This window comes from Ictalurus furcatus, chromosome 11 (genome assembly GCF_023375685.1).
Source record: "Ictalurus furcatus strain D&B chromosome 11, Billie_1.0, whole genome shotgun sequence".
NCBI lineage: Eukaryota > Metazoa > Chordata > Actinopteri > Siluriformes > Ictaluridae > Ictalurus > Ictalurus furcatus.
This window is the reverse complement of record NC_071265.1, coordinates 6,777,501-6,798,924: the sequence shown is the minus strand read 5'-3', so window position 1 is coordinate 6,798,924 and position 21,424 is coordinate 6,777,501. Positions and strand designations below refer to the sequence as shown.

The 21,424-nt window shown below is 38.7% G+C and overlaps 1 protein-coding gene across 2 annotated transcripts in view; it reads right to left on the bottom strand.

Moving 5' to 3' along the window:
• The window catches only part of ddr2a (discoidin domain receptor tyrosine kinase 2a), a 49,980-nt gene that overhangs the window by 17,104 nt on the left and 11,452 nt on the right, over window positions 1–21,424 (bottom strand). For both annotated transcript variants that reach the window (XM_053635974.1, XM_053635975.1), the window contains exon 2: window positions 17,015–17,122. In XM_053635974.1, the coding sequence (XP_053491949.1) occupies window positions 17,015–17,120 (106 nt within the window). In that variant the 5' untranslated portion in view covers window positions 17,121–17,122. The remainder of the gene's footprint in view (window positions 1–17,014; window positions 17,123–21,424) is intronic.

The window sequence follows — 21,424 nt, the reverse complement described above, 5'->3', positions numbered from 1 at the left end:
AGACTTTGATCAATATTATTACAATACAGAACCGAGAAAGACAAGGAAGGTTTATGTAGCTTTACACTTCATTTCTGTTTGTCTGGCCATGATTCAAGGCACCACTGCTGGATGGTATGGTCAAACACTCACGCAGCAGGACATACTGGAATAGATGAAGCACTACACCGGCACTGTGTTGCCTTCAGAGTGTAATACATCAAGGACTAAGTTTGAGCTTTTATAGTGCTGGCTGAATTAATTAGTATAAATCTCATTAGCATGAAGGTTATTAAAAACTCAGACTAACATTTATCTCAGACTAACGTTCCTCGTTCTCATAACTCTTGTAAAGTTTTTCTATATTTCGCTTTTTGTTACCGAGTAATTCATGGTAGTTAGTGAATAATAAAACGTGAATAAGACAAAAAAACTGAATAAGAGTGACAACAGCCAAGGACAGTAGCTCTCCCTGCCAGCAGAGGGCAGTGTCGCCAGAATTGGAACTTTTCACGTTTCCTGTCTTCTTCCTGGTTTTCTCACTATATAAGCAGATGTTTTTCGGTTAATCTTTGCGAAGTCTTGCCACTCTCTCAAGTTGTCTAAATTCTGAACCGTGTTTGGTTTAGTTACTTCAGAATCTACATTTTTGGCTCTGTGGTAGCTATATTTACACATTAATGAGTTGACAATAAGCCCTCCCTATAGTGCTGAACCTTGCTATAATTTTTAATTCTTTCCTTACTTTTGAACCTTATATTAGGAAGAACTATTTCTATTGCATTGGAGGTAACACAACACTTTTATTTATTTCTGAGAGAACTCTTCATAAATGGAGTTTAGTGAACCTGTTTGCAGGGTCATTACAGATAACAGAAACTAAAACTCCATAAATTAAATAAAATGACAACATTAAATAAAAAATAAAAGTAGACAAACTAGATATTGTCTGGAAAATCAGCAAAAAATAAAACAAGCAGACCCAAATTAATTTCCGTTTTTTGTTTTTCTGCACGAAATGAGTGTGAATTTAACTTGCTTATATAAAAAAATACATGCTTGGTTTCTAATACTAACACTGTGCCATGATAAAATCGAGGGGAAAACCCCATCAAGCTGAAAGTGCATGATGATCACAAGGAATTGAAAAAAATATAAATGAAACTAGCCAAACCACCAGCAAACAATCTAAAGCTAAAACTCTATCAAAATGGCACAAACCTGAAATCACATTACCATCATGTTTAGATGTTCAGATATGCTTGTGTGAGTATGTTTTAGGGAGTCATTTGCTGGACGTTAAAAGTTCATTCGGAAGTGCACAAGGCCTCTTCCAGTCCACATGGCCTCTCCATCACAACAGCAAGCCTTTATGCTCCTGCCAGCAACAGCAAGAAAAGTGGAGAAGGCCTTTTTGTATCCCTTTTCTTTTTCCGGCTCTCCTCCAAATGTTTGCTTAAAAAGTCAAGATGGGGGAAGCCTCAGAGGCCCAGGACAAGCTGATACGGTCCAACATAAGCCGAATCCCCCAACAAAAACTTCTGGTAGATGGGACGGGGCTGTGGTGAATCTGTACACATGAGCCACAGTTTATGTGTTTCAACAGAACAGAGGTCATTGCTTTGTGAATGCTTATTTGCATCAAATAAGCATAGAGGCAAAACGCAGAGGCGTCCTGATTCTGGTTTTACAGGATGTTTTTCCACATATACTTAAAATGCTCAGTCTCACAACAGAGGAAAAAGTCAGCCTACAGACAAATTAAATGAATTCTGGTCACTCTGTTATGCTGCAGGGGCAGTTATTTATTTTCATTTCATGGTTTGGTGCCACTTGCTCAGGAATAGTCACTGCAAGTTAATAAAGTTCTTATGACTGATCCCCTTTTTTCTATGATAAAGTTATGTGGAATGACAGGAAAAAAGTATTAAAAAAGTATTAAATAAATAAGCATTAAAAAAGTATTAAATAAATTTCAGTTAGCATGTTCAATACTTTTTTCCTGTCATTCCACTTTATTACACATAACTTTATTTATGGACTTTAATGTTGTGAATTCTTTATATTTCTGGATTTCTTGAGTTAATACTGATGTCTGGTGAAAATTTCATGTGAATAACCTCATTGGAAATATATTTACCGAAATAAATGTTGACGTGTCCAATAATTATTTCCCTCACTGTATATGCCTATCTGAATGTTTAATAAACTGACTCATGCGTTCACTCAGAAACTGCATTGTGTCCTGCATTGACTGAGGTTCACAGCCGACCGGCAGATAGCCTAGGACCCACGAAATCACACTCGGTAAGAACGGTCATTGGATCAACGCTAAGCTCACGCACTACCGCAGTATGTAGATAGCAGTTTTACACTGGTAGCAGCGGTGGTTGGCTATATATATATATATTATTGCTGGGACACTCGTTTGCAGTCGATTGCTGTGCATACCATCACCATATCCTGCAAGTGCTGAGAAATAACCGCAAAGAATTCTCACGTGCATCTCCACATGAAAGTTGGATTACATGCATTTTTTTCTTTCTTAATTTACTCACACTCCCTCCCTCGCACGAAATGGCAGATGGTGAGAACGCATCTGGAGGAGAGACGTCACAAGCCAGAGCAATTGTGAGTGCTTCAAGTTCACATCTACCATTTAAAATTGAACTCCCTGCACCTTTTCGCGGTGAGGGGACAGAACCGTTTAGTTCATGGATACAAAGATTTGAAGTTGCACTTCCTGTTGCAGCATCACCTCTTGAAAAGGCTAAACGTCTCCCTGTGAGGCTCACAGGCCCTGCTGTTGCATATTGGCAGTCCCTCTCTCCTACTGTGCAGGCAGATTATACATTAACGAAAGCCAGCTTGAGTACTGTTTTCGGTTGAACAACATTTTTGGCCACATTTCAAACGTATCTGAATGCTCGTCCTCGTGAACCACATAAGCCTCTGGAAGTCTATGCTGCCAAGCTCACCAATTTAGTTAATGAAGCTTTCCCTCAATATGATGCATCTGTTTGAAATTGTGAAATGTTTTGCAGATTTCTCACTGGACTTGACCCATCAATTCAATTAAAAATTCATGAGCATGGTGCGGTGACTTCGGAAAGTGCTTTGAAGGTAGCTGCTCAGTGTGATTGGCTCAGTTAGCCATTACTGTCGCTGCTCCCTCCTCTGTCATGCCTGTATCCATACGTCCACACCAACAACTCCCTGGTGCAACCACAGGCCCCAGAGCTGATCTAACAGCTGCTATAACCGACCTCCAAACTGACCTACATGCTCTACGACAGTCACACCTACGACACACTGATGATCATTTGGACCAGCTTTCGCAGCAGTTTTCAACCCTTCAGCGTGATGTGACCTCACTTCTACTCACGCCACATCAGACCTGTGCAAGTATTGACTTTGATAGCAAGTCACGTCATTGGGAGACATTGCGTAGTGATTGCCATCATGTTTGTAAGGACTGCTGTTCATCTCAACATATACCTAGAGGGCGATATCAACCTTCTGCTCATGACTACTTGCCTCCACGTTCCCATGGTAACCATCCAGCATATGATCACAGCGACAGAGCTGAAACCCCATATTATCTAAGACGTCACAGCTACTCTCCGTCTCCCTTACAACGTGAATCACACACTCCTTACACTACACACTCACCATTACTCACATCACAAACATCATAACCATAGTCCTTCCCATGAAGGATCACCATCCTATGAACGCCGACCTTATTCTCGGCATGAGAGCAGGCCCTACAACTTCTCACCCTCACCTAGCCCACAATGCAGACACTCGGTTTAATTATACACCCCCACCTACTCCACCTCATGCACAATCTTCACATAGATCCACCACATCTCCAACATGACATGTGCATTTCTCCCCATCAGACCAAAGAGTCAGGCCCTCCCCTTTATATCAGGGAAATGACTCGAGTCTGACATTGGGGACCAAATGCCAGCTTCTTCCCCACTGACGGTCCAAGCTAAGAAGGTAGACTTTGAACCTGCCCCACCCACTCCTTTTATTCAAATTGTGCTTTCTGGTGTTTAGCTTCACTCTTTGGTCGATACAGGTTCAGGCCTTTAACTTATCACAGATGAGTGTCATAGATCAATACCAGCACTATCCACTCAGTCCCTCTGCAAATCCTTCGTACTGGCTTCATCCGTAACTGGACAACTACTGGACATACTAGGCTCAGTCACTGCCGCGTCCATATTGGTGATATCATATTCTCACGTTTTCCTTGTGGTGCGCAATGCAACTCATCCTGTACTGATTGGATGGGATTTCCTCATCGAACACTCAGATACCATTGACATACCACATGCACATTTGAAGCTGTATGACACTGCAGTACCCTTTCACTATATCATTCTGCGATTCCAGTGCAAGGTGCTGCAGTGAGCATTGCTCAGATTACTGTCCCTCCCCTGTCTGAGATGGCAATTCCAATTTCTGTTAAGGGTCATGAAAAGCCAAGATAGATAAAACATGCTTATCTACTGATGATCTTTCTCAGCTTAGAGACCTATTAGCAGACTTTTCAGACATTTTCAGCTCCCACTTGCATGACTATGGTAGAACAGAATTGATCACACACAGCATCAATGCAACCCCGATTAAATTACGTCCATACTGTACATCAACAGCCACTCAGGTTCTGTTGCAACAGGAGGTTGAAAAACTTTTGGATCATGATATTATTGAGGAATCTCACAGTCCCTGGTCAACCCCAGTAGTGCTTGTGCAAACAAAGATGGCACACATCGATTTTGTGTCGACTACCGGTGACTCAATGATGTAACGATCAAAGATTCACACCCGCTTCCTAGAGTTGATGACATCCTTGATAGACTCACTGAAGCTAAAGTATTCAGCACCATTGATCTGACTACTAGCAAATTCCTCTTGACCCAAGCGACAAAGAGAAAACCGCTTTCTCCACTGGGTCTGGCCTATACCAATTTCGCATGATGCCGATGGGCATATCTAATGCTCCACCCAACTTCCAACGCTTAATGGAACTTGTGCTTTGTGGCCTGCATTGGAGTATTTGCCTAATTTACTTAGACAATATCATTGCTTATAGTCCTGACTTTTCTCATCATTTGATTCACTTACGTGAAGTTTTCCAACGTTTTCGCATGGCAGGACTCAAACTCAAACCTTCCAAATGCCACTTGGCACAACCCTCCATCACCTTTCTGGACCATCATGTCTCCAGTGCTGGTGTTGAGCCAGACCCATCTAACACAGACAAGGTTAGGATTTGGCCAATTTCCTATTATTCTGCGACTCAAGTTAGGGCATTTCTCGTCTTTTATTGTCTTTTCCTGGATTGAGTCTGACCATAAACCACCTGTGTGGAGACTGCGGAATCCTTGTCCATATCTCAGGATATTGTGGTCACAGTTCCATCGTTTGACAGTTCACAATAATTTGTTATGTAGGGACGTGCTCCATTTTGTAGGAACCACGCTCCAGGTTGTTGACCCTGCTTCTTTGGTTCATGATGTGCTTACTCATGTCCATGGACATCCTTCAGCAGGTCACTATGGTCCTGTCAAGACATTGGAGTCATTTTATTGGCCTTACATGTCATCATTGCTCACATTGTGCTGCCTGTCAGTCAAGGTGCTCACCTGTGCCCCGTCCACAAGCACCTCTTGTTCCCATATCACCTGACTGTCCATTTCCAGTTGTTGCAGCAGACATTACAGAATTGCCTCTTTCTACCCTGGGCAATCGTTATGTACTACTATGTCAAACATTCATTCATGACAGCTACTGCACAGAGTTTTATCAATAACCTCCCAGAGTTATCAACTATGATTGGATCACCGTCTGATCTGAAAGAACTTGATCAGGCCACCGAATGCTTAAAGTCAACATTCTGCTACATACTAGATAAGGTAGCTCCACTAAAAGAAAAATAATTAGAGAGAAAAAGCTAGCCACCTGGTATAACTATCCCACACGCACCTTTAAACAGACCACTCGAAAATTAGAATGTAAATGGCATCAAAACAAATCAATAGTATTTTAAACAGAATGGAAAAAGAACCTCTTGAAAATCTCTTATTGCTGCAAGATCAGTCTATCTCCAGCCTAATTGAAAATAACAAAAAGAATACTAGATTCTTATGTAATACTGTATAAAAATTAACTAGGAATAAGACCACCACAGATACATGCACACAATCATTATATAGTAGTGATGATTTCATGAATTCTTTCATTGGCAAAATTGAAAATATTAGAAAAAAAAAATCAGACTATTAATATAAAACTATTAGTTTAAAACTTATAACTAACCCTGTAGATAATAATATAGCAACATTAGATCAACAATTAAAAGGTTTTACTCCCCTTCAAGAGACTGAACTAATTTCTTTATCAAAAAGTTTGTATACTTGATCCCTTACCTACATGTTTCTTCAAACAGATTATTCCAAAAGTAATCAAACCCCTTCTAAAAAATAATAAAATCTTTCCTTAGCACTGGCTATGTACTTAAGTCATTTAAACTAGCAGTTATTAAACCCCTGATTAAAAAACCTGACCTTGACCCCTGTCAATTGTCCAACTATAGACCAATATCAAATCTCCCCTTTATCTCCAAGATCTTAGAAAAGTTGTAGCACAGCAGCTATGCTCATACCTACACAGGAATAATATTCATAAAATGTATCAGTCAGGATTTAGACCTCATCATAGCACAGATTCAGCGCTGGTTAAAGTGGTAAATGACCTACTACTGACCGCTGATCAGGGTTGTGTCTCCTTGCTTGTGTTGCTTGACCTTACTGCAGCTTTTGATACCACTGATTATACTATTCTCCTCGGTAGACTAGAAAATGTTGTTGGCATTAAAAGGACTGCCCTCTCCTGGCTCAGGTCTTATTTGACTGATCGTTATCAGTTTGTATATGTAAATGGTGACTTCTCTATGCATACTAAGGTAGAGTTTGGTGTTCTACAAGGGTCTGTGTTAGGCCCACTTCTCTTTTCCTTATATATGCTACCTCTGGGTCAAATTATTCATAAACATGGTATTAGCTTCCTCCGTTATGATGATGACACACAGTTGTATGTTTCAACAAAACCAGATGACAGACACCAGCTTAATAAAGTTGAGGAATGTTTAAAGGACATTAGACACTGGATGCTTATTAACTTCCTGAAATCCAGACTACAGTTCCCAGCAGCCACTGCACCACATCATCATGTCAATGACCACCTGCACCTGAACTTCATTCTTGTTAATGAGCACTTACGAGTATTTATAGGCACAGTTTGCACTCCACTGGTTGTCTTGCATTTTTCCTTCTCTGCCATTGTTTCTTTCATAGGGTTCATGGTCTTTGTTACAGGTTTTTTCTTTGTCTTAATGTTTTGCCACATGTTCATAGCTTCTTTTGTGTTTGTTTTCATTGTTATTAAACTCTTTATCTGCACTTGCATCCATCTCTGCCTCTAAATCATGACAGAATGCAAGACCTTAACATGGATGCAGCAGATTTTTTTCAGTGTCAAAGAGGCCCTATATGAAAGAGAAAAGCTCAGCTGGGAGAAGGTGGGAAAATTCTCCCTAATTCAAACCAACCGGGAGCGGCTCGACATGACATACTCCATCATGGTGTATGTCAAGGAGGAGCCTTCCAACCAGGCTGAAACCATCATGACTGTGGATCTCGCCCAGCCTGCTGTGTCGACAGAGAATGTTGTTCAGCCTCCCTGCTCGTCTGGGAATGCCGCTCAGCATCCCTGTTCAGCTGAAGACATTGCTCCGCCTCCTGGTGCAGCCAAGAGTGCCACTTTGCTTCCCTGCTCCGCCTCGGACATCACTATGCTAGGCTTCTCTCCAGACGTCGGTCCACCTTCCTGCTCGGCTGAGGACATCACGCCGCCTTCCTGCTCTGCTGAGGATGTTGCTCCGCCTCCATGATCTGCTGAAGATGTTGCTCCTTTGCTCTGCTTTGCGCCACATGTCACTCCCTCTTCCTGCTCCACGGAGGACATCACTCCCCCCTCTGGCCTCATGGAGAGCTTCACTCCCCCCTCTGGCATCGCGGAGAGCTTTGCTCCCCCCTTTATTCTCGCGGAGAACTTTGGGGCGCGTTGGGGGTTCTGTCATGGATATCCCAGAGGGAAATCCAGACTACAGTTCCCAGCAGCCACTGCACCACACCATCATGTCACATGACCACCTGTGCCTGAACTTCATTCTTGTTAACGAGCACTTGCGGTTATTTATAGCCACAGTTTGCACTACACTGGTTGTCTTACATTTGTCTTTCTCTGCCATCGTCTATGTAATAGGGTTCATGGTCTTAGTTTCATGTTTTTTCTTTGCCTTAGTGTTTTGCCATGTGTTCATAGCTTCTTTTGTGTTTGTTTTCATTGTTATTAAACTCTTTATCTGCATTTGCATCCGTCTCCGCCTCTAAATCGTGACAATAATACGATTAATGGGATTTATAATCAGTTTTGACTCAGCAATTGGGTGTTAAATGTGAGAAAAATTGAGCTTATTTGATTGAGCCAAACAACAGAAATCAATTTACAGAGTGTCACAAAACTCTCCGTGCACAGGGGTCGGTTGTCGACCATGTCGGTTGTGCCTTCGTCAATGGATGTTCGTGGACGTCCACTTCTTGGTTGGTCCGCAACACTTTCAGCCTTTTTGAATTTGTTAATATGTTTGGCAACAGTGTCGTGTGATGTGCTTGCCATGTTTCCTGTTAAAGTCCATCGCAACCTTGCAACAGCTTCCTGATCCAGCCATGAGAATGATTTCAATACGTTCTTCTTTTGTCAAAGGCATTCTTAAAGGCTGTCTGAAAGAATATATATTTAATATAAAGTAAGCATGAAAACTTTTGGAAGACATTTTGCTAAAAAGTGTCAATTTCCCCTATGTATGGAGACTTTTAGTACACTTTTATAATTCTAGGCACATTCTAGTTTAAAGGAAAAATAAAACACTCACAGAAAGCTATAAAGGAAGTTTATTTGGCTGTACACTGTAGTATAGGTAACCCCTGAGGGAAAAAGGAGTTGATTGCAGCAGGGACCTTATGCAGGCCTAGCATTTAGCTACTGAGGCTAAAAATATCACACACTTCAGAGGTGGAAAAATACAAATATTCTCTGGAGAAAAGGTTTAGAAATACCTCTCGCTCTCTCTTTCTCTCTCCGTGCTGGAGGAGGGGGGTTATGTGCAGCTACTATTAGCTCCAAGTGTCCCTTTTTCCCCTACACACTGAGTGAGCCAGCTTTTTTTTTATTCTTGTAAATGGCACGTTTGTTTCACCATGTTTGCCGTGTAACCGTTCGCTCCAATGCCTCGCACACACACACTAACATACTCAATGACTCCAAGAATACACACAAGCACACACAGAAGATATACACACTCTCACAAAAGGTCATGCATCACTGATGGACAGTCATAAGATAAAGTAAATCAAACAAATCTTGTTAGCTGGGTCTCAGTGGTATATAAGGTTTCACTTTATGCTGCACACATACAGTGTGTAGAGCAACTGATTCTCTTAACGTTTCTGCATGGAGAAAATGAGGAAAAAGGGCATGGTATAACTACACTGCTTGGGAATTTTAAAAGGGGGAAAGTTGGCTACATCTCATAGCTAGTGCAATGCATTTTTCCCGCTACTGGAAAAAATATTCAGCAGATTAATTTCAGGAGAATGTGGTGGAGCACAGAGAGATTACAGCATACAGGAATCTGCCTCATATCGAAAGTATCTTTCAAACCAGTTGGAAAATGATGAAAATGTGCCATCTAATTGGGAACCATGAAGTCGTAACTGCAATTTATGGCTATCAAATTAGCATCATTCAAACTAGAGGCTGAAAATCATTCCAGAAAACATAGGTACAGCCACACATTGAGAGGCTAAATCTTTTAAACAAAGCTTCATGCAGTCTGTGTGAGTTCATAATCTTCTGAAAGTCATGGATAATGCTGTGGGTGAAAAAAAAAAAAACGTCACACCTTCAGAAAAACCTTTCAGGTCGACCTCAGAGTCAGAGTTTTGGGAACTTTCTGACGGACAGCCCAAACCAAACCCGGAAGTGAGGTGACTGACTACATAAACATGCCCAGTGTTTAAGGAAAAAGTCTTAAAATTGGAATTTTATTTCAAATTTCAGTTTACAATGAAATGCAAATGATGTATCACACCACCTGCTTAAGTTTGATGTATTAAAAAATTAGTGAGATGAGAGATAATGAACCTAAACCTAAAGAAGATCAACTTGTGGAAATCATGCTGTACTTCTCTCAATAACACACTTATTCTTTATCCGTGTCTTTATCCTTCATCTAACCTCTGCAACCACAGCTGTGAGAGTGAGGATCGCTCTGCTTCCGTGGAGTACGAGCTGCACAACAGACAAGACTGGAAATCTCACAGTGCCTCTGGAAAAATTAAAGAAAGTGAACCCGATTCAATGTACTTTCCTGTTGTCAAAATGTCTGGTATGCACTAGCCACAGACTCCAGCCTGATTGCTGAATCCACTGCTGAACGGTCGAACTTTCTCTCTTCCTACATTAAATAATAAACTCAAAGCAAGGTCACAGCTTCTCATCGCTCCCAGGAAACTGAGGTGCAGCCAAACACGGATTTGATGTACTGGCTGATGGATCCCAAACTATTCAGAGCTTCCATGGGACTTTAGAATCCACCAAACATCACTACTCAAAAACTGTGCACTATGAATCTTTAGTATCCATCCATAAGCATTACATTTAATTATTTTCCATCTGTAACAACAATAAAAGGTTAACAGTGGAGGGTAATTCAGGCCTCAGCATTTTACTTTCTCAAGTATCCCTGAATATATATGGTTAACTCATCCTATATTAATTATTATGCACAGAGTAAAATCAGCTAAGAGTTACATTTATCCACTTAATAAAAAAAAATAAATAAAAAAAAACAGAGGTTTTCTCAGTATTTCACAGAGCTTTAAGGAGCTCAGTTTGTGATCTAACAAAATCAGCTCCATGGCTTTGAACCTATTATGTGTAATTATGTGGATTATTCAAGGGAAATTCCACCCTGAGACACATTAAATATGTTTATACTGAAATATTTGTGATGTGCTTAGCAATTCTGGAGCTAATTTATTGATTGGTGCTTTATTTTCATTATTCCTGTGAGAAGTTAGCATTTTTGTGCCGCATTGCCATCATAAGGGGGCATAAATGTTAAAATTGGACACCACTGAAGATCACATTTTCAATATAAAGATTAATATTCAAGTTATTGGTGGATTTGACCTTGAAAGAACTAAGCCACTTGAAGCATTCAATGTGTTGAACTTTTTCTATTGCTTTTGTTTGATTTGTTTATTGCAAACAGCTGAAAGTCTGTAAATTTTGACAATAAACCTGATTTGCAATGTGGGTTGAATAATTTTGATTGCAGCTGTATACTGTGAGCTAGTTACATTTACATTTATTCATTTAGCAGACGCTTTTATCCAAAGTGACTTACAATCGAGGAAGTTAACTATCTATTTTAGCTAATTCATGTGAGCTAGTTCACTAGCTATTTACTGTGAGCTAGTTCACTAGCTACTTACTGTGAGGTAGTTTACTAGTTATACTTGTATACTGTGAGCTAGTCCACTGGCTATTTACTGTGAGCTAGTTCACTAGCTATTTACTGTGATCTAGTCCACAAGCTATTTACTGTGAGCTAGTTCACTAGCTACTTACTGTGAGCTAGTTCACTAGCTATTTACTGTGAGCTAGTTCACAAGCTACTTACTGTGAGCTAGTTCACTAGCTATTTACTGTGAGCTAGTTCCCTAGCTACTTACTGTGAGCTAGTTTACTAGTTATACTGGTTTACTAGTTATACTTGTATACAGTGAGCTAGTCCACTGGCTATTTACTGTGAGCTAGTTCACAAGCTATTTACTGTGATCTAGTACACTAGCTATTTACTGTGAGCTAGTTCACAAGCTACTTACTGTGAGCTAGTTCACTAGCTACTTACTGTGAGGTAGTTTACTAGTTATACTTGTATACTGTGAGCTAGTCCACTGGCTATTTACTGTGAGCTAGTTCACTAGCTACTTACTGTGAGCTAGTTCACTAGCTATTTACTGTGAGCTAGTTCCCTAGCTACTTACTGTGAGCTAGTTTACTAGTTATACTGGTTTACTAGTTATACTTGTATACTGTGAGCTATTCCACTGGCTATTTACTGTGAGCTAGTTCACTAGCTATTTACTGTGATCTAGTACACTAGCTATTTACTGTGAGCTAGTTCACTAGCTACTTACTGTGAGCTAGTTCACTAGCTACGTACTGTGAGCTAGTTCACTAGCTGTTTACTGTGAGCTAGTTCCCTAGCTACTTACTGTGAGCTAGTTTACTAGTTATACTGGTTTACTAGTTATACTTGTATACAGTGAGCTAGTCCACTGGCTATTTACTGTGAGCTAGTTCACTAGCTATTTACTGTGAGCTAGTTCACTAGCTACTTACTGTGAGCTAGTTCACTAGCTACTTACTGTGAGGTAGTTTACTAGTTATAATTGTATACTGTGAGCTAGCCCACTGGCTATTTAATCTTTAGTATCCATCCATAAGCATTACATTTAATTATTTTCCATCAACAACAAAAGGTTAACAGTGGAGGGTAATTCAGGCCTCAGCATTTTACTTTCTCAAGTATCCCTGAATATATATGGTTAACTCATCCTATATTAATTATTATGCACAGAGTAAAATCAGCTAAGAGTTACATTTATCCACTTAATTAAAAAACAAAACAAACAAACAAAAAAAAACAGAGGTTTTCTCAATATTTCACAGAGCTTTAAGGAGCTCCGTTTGTGATCTAACAAAATCAGCTCAATGGCTTTGAACCTATTATGTGTAATTATGTGGATTATTCAAGGGAAATTCCACCCTGAGACACATTACATATGTTTATACTGAAATATTTGTGATGTGCTTAGCAATTCTGGAGCTAATTTATTGATTGGTGCTTTATTTTCATTATTCCTGTGAGAAGTTAGCATTTTTGTGCCGCATTACCATCATAAGGGAGCATAAATGTTAAAATTGGACATCACTGAAGATCACATTTTCAATATAAAGATTAATATTCAAGTTATTGGTGGATTTGACCTTGAAAGAACTAAGCCACTTGAAGCATTCGATGTGTTGAACTTTTTCTATTGCTTTTGTTTGATTTGTTTATTGCAAACAGCTGAAAGTCTGTAAATTTTGACAATAAACCTGATTTGCAATGTGGGTTGAATAATTTTGATTACAACTGTATACTGTGAGCTAGTTACATTTACATGTATTCATTTAGCAGACGCTTTTATCCAAAATGACTTACAATTGAGGATGTTCACTATCTATTTTAGCTAATTCATGTGAGCTAGTTCACTAGCTATTTACCGTGAGCTAGTTCACTAGCTATTTACTGTGAGGTAGTTTACTAGTTATACTTGTATACTGTGAGCTAGTCCACAAGCTATTTACTGTGAGCTAGTTCACTAGCTATTTACTGTGATCTAGTACACTAGCTATTTACTGTGAGCTAGTTCACAAGCTATTTACTGTGATCTAGTACACTAGCTATTTACTGTTAGCTAGTTCACAAGCTATTTACTGTGAGCTAGTTCACTAGCTACTTACTGTGAGCTAGTTCACTAGCTATTTACTGTGGGCTAGTTCCCTAGCTACTTACTGTGAGCTAGTTTACTAGTTATACTGGTTTACTAGTTATACTTGTATACAGTGAGCTAGTCCACTGGCTATTTACTGTGAGCTAGTTCACTAGCTATTTACTGTGAGCTAGTTCACTAGCTATTTACTGTGAGCTAGTACACTAGCTATTTACTGTGATCTAGTACACTAGCTATTCACTGTGAGCTAGTACACTAGCTATTTACTGTGATCTAGTTCACTAGCTATTTACTGTGATCTAGTTCACTAGCTAATTACTGTGAGCTAGTTCACTAGCTATTTACTGTGAGCTAGTTCACTAGCTACTTATTATAAGCTAGTTTACTAGTTATACTTGTATACAGTGAGCTAGTTCACTGGCTATTTACTGTGAGCTAGTTTACTAGTTAATTACTGTAAAATATATAACCTTAACTTACTGTATGTAACCTTAACTGAAAAATAGATTTATTATTCTACACATTATTAAACATAAATATCTGAACTAATAGTTTCAGGTCATCAGTTTTTCTGAACATTACATTTCTAGAAAATGTACTGTATAATCTGTCAAATTGTTTTAGATCAGTATTATGTAATTTTATACATAAACATTGTCACTAAATGTTAACACAAGCATTTGCAAAAACATTGGGTCTCATTTATCAAGCTGGTTACAAATGAATTTATTTGTAAAAATCGCTCACAGGAACACGTGGTGAAACGTGGTGTTCATGAAATTCCAGTTACATGTACTGTATATCCTATTTTTTGCCTTTTTATGGAGTTTTGTGGGCATCACTAAATGTAAATCAGCTTTGAATGTAAGCTCAATGTAAATCAATCTTGAATGCACTTTAAGGGCGATTGGCATTTCATCAACATACACATGAATACGAAGAAAATCAGCACCATGAAAGCTTTTGTAAATCTGTCAGGAAGTTCAATTTGGTCTACAAAAATATTTACATACAACCTTATTAAAACATTGATAAATGAGGCCCATCGTCTGTGCAGCAATCCCTAATTTCCTCATCTGGGGATTAATAAAGTATTATCTTATCTTATATTAATAACATTGTGAACCCATTTGGTATTACATCACATTTTTAAAACAGTGTAGAAAAAAACACCTAGCTTTCTCACAACATGTCTCACGTTAGCATTGAATAATTCAATAATGTTCAATAGATTCTTCGCTATTAAAATGGCATCTCTAGATACAGGAACCAACATACAGCATTCAGAACCCTTCCAATAGTTTCTCTCTGGAAATTTGCAATCTTAGATTTGAATTGATACAAACTAAAATGCTATAAAGCCTTAATCTTTCATATGCAAAAAATTGTTCAGTAAAATGTCTGTTTCTGGCGGGCCATGTCCTCAGAACTCTGGGATTGTGGGAAGCACAAAGGAGTGCAGTCTGATCCAAAGCCTGGTTTAGCAATACAATTAGAGGATACCAACAGGAGGGACGCAGACACAAAATGACACAGAGCCATAAAACCACAGAGAGTTAAGCGAGTTTTCTATTGTTCTTTTGTTTTAATGCTATGGATACCTCTGAGATTACTGGGCCAATATGCATCCATGACTCCAAGCTGACATGCAGATAATTAAGTCTGGCTCTGTGAACTGCTGTGTGTTTCAAAAACTCTGAAATAGCATAATAGTTATGGGAAAAATAAAAGTAATAAAGCCATTAAAGTACCAAGAACCCAAAAAAGATTCATTATTAATTAGTTAACTGTTAACTCCTCTTAGAGATTTGATTATTATTATTATGTTTCAAAGTAAACAAAATTAGATTTTTTTTGAGGAAAAAAAACGGTATTTTCTCAGTATTTCTATAGAACCTGGGTCTAAATCTAGCTAGCTACCTCACTAAACTGACATTATTGTATTATTTAAACAGGTTATTTTCTTAGTATTTCTACAGGAGTTGTGCAGAACTGCACATTTCTCCCTTTCGCATGCCATAAAGCAGCACGTAACACAGCTGTAAATGTAACCAGTAAAGTGCTCTACACATTCCACATGCATTCCACTGCCACTGCAGAAATGACCTTTATAACGTCTAAACGAACTTCTTCACACTAAAATAAGAGCATGGTGTGATATTCATTCTTGAGGCGACTTTGAACAGCCAACGCTCTCCCCATCTCCTTCATTTGTCCCTACTGTATCTCTGCCTAGCATGTGGTTCGTTCTGGTCTCCTTGTAAAATATAATTGAACCTCACACTGACATCACACTTTCCTCCTCACAAACCACCCATGCTGGTGAAAAAAGAGCCTGAGTAGAAACGCGGGGATCAACGTTTCCTAGAAGTTTCATATTTAACACCACTTCTATATCTGATTAGTTTATGTGCCCTAAAGTTAACGGAAATTAAAGCTATAGGATCAGTTAACAATACGGAAAAATGTGCAAATTTATTACAACACAGTGAGATTTGCACAATGCACACTTTCCAGCACAGTTCACATAGGCATTTAACAGAGCACAATAAAAGAAAGACCTTATACTGCAGCACTGTTGCATTCTCAAGATTGATTGGTATTACCTAACAACTAACAAGTAACCACTTGTACAGACTTGTATGCTGGACACTCCACATAAACGGATTTAAAAATGTGTACTTTTTCATATGGTTCAGTTTTCTTAAATGTTTATTTAGCATTTTTGAAGCTAGGTGTCTCAAGTGTCAGTGCTTTGGTACAGTCACAGGTTAAGCTGTAGCTTTTGTTCCCTTTATTTCCTCCCCAATTTGGTCACCTGCCAATTCCCACCCACCAGCCAGCTCTCCTCTATCATACAACAGCCACCAAAAGGGTGAAAGCTAATATACACTTCCTCTGAGACACCCAAGGCCAGCCAGCTGTATCCTTTCAAACTGCTGTTCATGCTGTGTCACATGGCAATGCAACACATTCAGAGGAAAGCGCTGTCTACCCTCCTCTGCGTACATGAACTCATAGATGACCATGATTGGCTAGTTTCACTGTGATTGACACAGGAGAGAGTGTATGACCCCTCCCACACAGAAAGCATGGTCAATTTTGCTCCCTTGCGTTTTAGCATATTATATACTATACTATACCATACTATATATACTACTATTACTACATATTATCCAAATTACTGTGGTGTAAGAGGAATTAAACACTTTGCTGTTATAGGAAAATAATGAACTTCGGGGTGATAATGTAATTATTTTCCTATAACAGCACATCCCTAAGTGTTTTATTCCTTACTCATTAAAGCAGAGAAAAACTTGACTTACTTGGATTTACTTGGGACTTTACATTCCCTGAGAGGTACAGAAGAAGCGATAGGGGAAAGATGATCTTCCAAAGGTGGTTCATTTCAAATCGAGACCTGGCCTTCATTCCTGGAGAAGTAAATATAGATTAGAGGAATCTTAAGAGATAATATTTTTAATTTAATTAAATGCAGGACAGTAAAAGTATATTAGGACACTAGAACACTGTTGCAACATTTCTACCTTATTTTATAAGATATTAAGGTGAATATGTGTTTAGTGTTGTTGTATTTATGTTTTTCTACACACCCACGGTGGAAACAAATTGCCAATATATGAGATACATTTAATGGCAAAACAAATAACCAGAACCATGATTTTATTTAAGACAATAAAGCTGCAGTAATTGCCTGCAGTAGCTGGTGGAATTTCTATTAATTCTTCACACCACAGCCAAGGGAGCTTTACTTCTCAGAACAAAATGGTGAGAGTATGTCAACAGACACACACCAGTGTGGACAAATCTGAACCATTATCTCAGCCCAGAAAACCACTTATGAGGTCTAGATTTATTGCTGTAAGTGGACTGACCATTAGTAAATTCATGGATGGAAAATTATGAATACATTTTAATTATAAACAGGTCATTTTTCTAAGAGTGTGCGCCACATCACTGGCCTAGTGGGCTTTGTCCAGCTGAGGTAATGTCTAAGTCACTGCCGCACGTCTCACCCAGTGTCCCCTGCTTAGTTTGTAGTCAGCTTCTCTTAATGGCAAGTCATCTTAGCTAATATTTACCATGCAAATAAAAGATGACATTTACAGCATATTTATAGAACATTTTATTGTTATGGTTAGGGAAATTACCAGTATTACTATTTAACTAGAAATTCTCTATGAACCAAAAAAAAATTATTAGAACTATAATAATCACAAATAATGCTGAATTGAACCATGAACCATCCAAAGGACTCTTGAGGAACCCTTAAGTGATGATAAGTGCATGCCATTACAGATAAATAGTTTACACACTTGTCATTCTCATCAAGGACCTGGGAATCTAGTAATTAAAGTTTAATTCAATTTCCCATCCATCCATTTTCCATACTGCTTATCCTATATAGAGACCAGTGCCTCTCCCAGGGAACTTGGGGCACAATGCAGGGAACACACATTCACACACTACAGACAATTTGGAAAAGCCAATCAGCATACAGCGCATGTCTTTGGACTGGGAGAGGAAAACGGAGTACCTGGAGGAAACCCCAGAAGCACGGGGAGAACATGCAAACTCTGAGAACATGCTAGATTTAATTCAATTTCATTTATATTTTTATTAATGTCACTTTTAACAATAGACATTGTAACAAAGGAGCTTTATGGAAATTCAGGTGCAGATTTATATCCATAATTGTCACGTCAACACGACTTGGCATTGCGGCTTACAAACAGGGCTGCCGAAAACCACAGTTCCCAACCTGCATTGTGTCCTACAAACATGGCCGCCCAAGACTACAACATCCACAATACACTCCCACTCACATGATCAAGTTCGCCATCATACTGATTGCCTACATCTGGACAACCTCACTACCCTACATATACACTCATAGCCTCTGTTTAACTGCGAAGTATACGCTCAGTGTCCTGTACCTGTTATTTGCTGAGCCTTGAGCCATTGTATCTGTGTTCTGGTTTATGACTTTGCCTTTTGCGTATCTTGTCCAGTTTGTGGACTTGATGTTACTGTCTCTTCTGCCTGATGATAATGAGCAAGCCAGATGTGACAGTGGCAAGGAAAAACTCCCTTAAACGTCTCCTCCATGAGGAGTTCTGGGATGAGCCCAGGACAGTCTTTGTGATTACAGCAGCAGTTCTTGGATACAAATCTACAGTATTCTGGTGAGATTATCCACTGAAGCAAGAGTTGGTCATAAACTGTTGGGAACTATAAAAAGTGCAGAAATCTCCAGTAAAATATATCCAATACATCCTGTACATCTTTAACCTAAAATACAGAATATTTAAATCATGTATGACCAGATCACCTAACGTAATTTGCTATTTCCAGAGACTTGTAGAGATTTGGCTTCCTAAAACTCACTTCAGTGTAATGGAAAGAGACACTGGATTCTAAACCACTTTGGTGTTGTTTGATACACTTTTACAATATCATTGGACACATGCTGCTCATAGAGGTTTTGTAAAACTACAAGGCACAGTAAATAGGAAAATTACAGACTAGAACTGGGCAACTAATTGTGATGTTTTTTAAAAAATATATATATATATATATTTTTTTTTTAATAAAATGCTGCCATGTCATGTCAGTGGTGACTGTATGTATTTTTCAAAGGCCAAATTAAATCTTGAAGCACTCAGTCTGACTTTTAGAGAAAAGTACATGTGGTTGGGTAAGGTTTCTAGTTTTCTAGAAATCTCGTCTAGCAAGAGATTTTTCTTGGATACTTTGTGAAAGTTTCAAGGTTCCACATGAACCCTACAAATAAATTTCAATGATCTGATAAAGCATTTATTTATTTATTTATTTATTTATTAAACTGATTTTGATTTTAACCTCTTCAGGCTCTTATTGTTAAAAGTAATATGTTATTCTTTACTAATGACTATTGTATAGGCAAAATCTATTCATGGTATATGTCACTCTGTAGGACAAAGTGTACTGTAATGTTAGTCGTCTGTAACGCTCAATCCCTGAGGTTCTACCTGGAACCTTCGGAGAGAGAGAAAGTTGCAGGGTTCTACACAGAAACTTTAAGCGTTCCCCAGAGAAACCAACCAAATTTCCATTAGGATGCTAGATCCTAGAAACCTTTTTATTTTATTTCCTTTTTTTTTATGAGTGTAATTGAACTGTCTTTTATAGATTCAATCTAAAAATCCTTATAATCCGATTGGCCATTCTCTGTAATGCATTACTAGATGATTTATTAGGGTTTCCTACGGCAGAATGTTTACACAAGCCCAGCAGTGTTTATGAGCATTGTCGAAGTCTAGTGTAAAGGTTGAGTGTCTGAAAAACAGCAGGAATGTGGGTCTCTGCTGGATAACTAAGGAGAGTTTTTCTTCCTCCCACAGTATTCATCAGCAGCCAAACACAACTGTGCTCTCAGTGCTGCGTAGGAGTAGCCTATATACTGAACATGTCGAAATCAGACTGTTTCCCGCTTTGACAGTCCCAGTTAAGAACGCATCATGCAGACCGAACTGGTTCTTCACCTTTTTACATCATTTTTATTTTTTCAACCAGAAAAAAAATCACCCTTTTTCTGCACAATTCCCAAATCATGCTGATTAATGACGGAAACAGAACATAACTTTACTTCTTAAGTCTATCGTTAGAGGATCTTCATTGTAAATCTGACATGGTGGAACTACATGTTATAGAATCGGGCAAAGATTTTATAGAGATCATCTCATACAGTACAACGAGGAATAATCTTCAAAAGAGTACCGAAATCAGCTTTAAAGAAATGTGAAAATTTCAAGAATGCTTGAACAGACTAGTAAATAAGCACTATTCCCAATATCTCAGTGTATACCATCCAGTATAACCCCTTCCTCTCGCTCCCTAGCTGATTGTTCATAAGTCATCCTGCATCTCAACAGCTGCTATACACTTCCAAACCACTGACAATATTTCTATGTAAAAGACAGCTATTTATTTTAACACTAAACCCCAATTCCAGACAGAAGTCATGGACAAAGGTCAACCAGTTCACTCCTGTGCTTGTTGCAATCATGTATACAGAACTATGAAAAATGATTCGTTTCAAAAATGTGGCATTGTAATTTGTGCCGGTTCACCGAGATCATGCCTATTGTCATGGGTCATGGAGAGATTTTTTTTACAAAATGGCAGATGGGAGTGATTATGGACGACACAGAATCCAGAGCACACCAGGAACAGTAATAAGAGACTCGGTCTGAAAAGCCATGGTGAGAGCGTGCATGTCTGTGGTTAGTTCAGTATGAAGCTGTCATGAATAAACCAGCAAGCTCAAGATGAAAAGCTATTAAACCCTTACTTTAGGATTTCGAATGCGTGTTTTTCTCATCATACAAAATGTTAGACATAATTGCAGTTCTGGACGTCTTTGGAAAGTCGACGTATATATTAATGCAGTTGTGACAGGTTTGTGCATTTTTGCCTGTTTGCCAGAATATTTCTACCTCAAAAATATGGATTTTCTTCTATACCTGTAGTTTAGACAGATTTTCATACTTCTTGAAGGAGGGGGCCGGTGATTTTATAGGTTCTCCTCAAATATTAACTGCTTCAATGAAATATCTGCTCAAAGCAGAGACTTTAGGCTCTGTAAATGAGAGGAAAAACAACATGTAGACCAGCTATGGGGGATTTCATTTTTTTCTGACAGTTCTAAATGTTTATTCGTGTATGGTTAACAT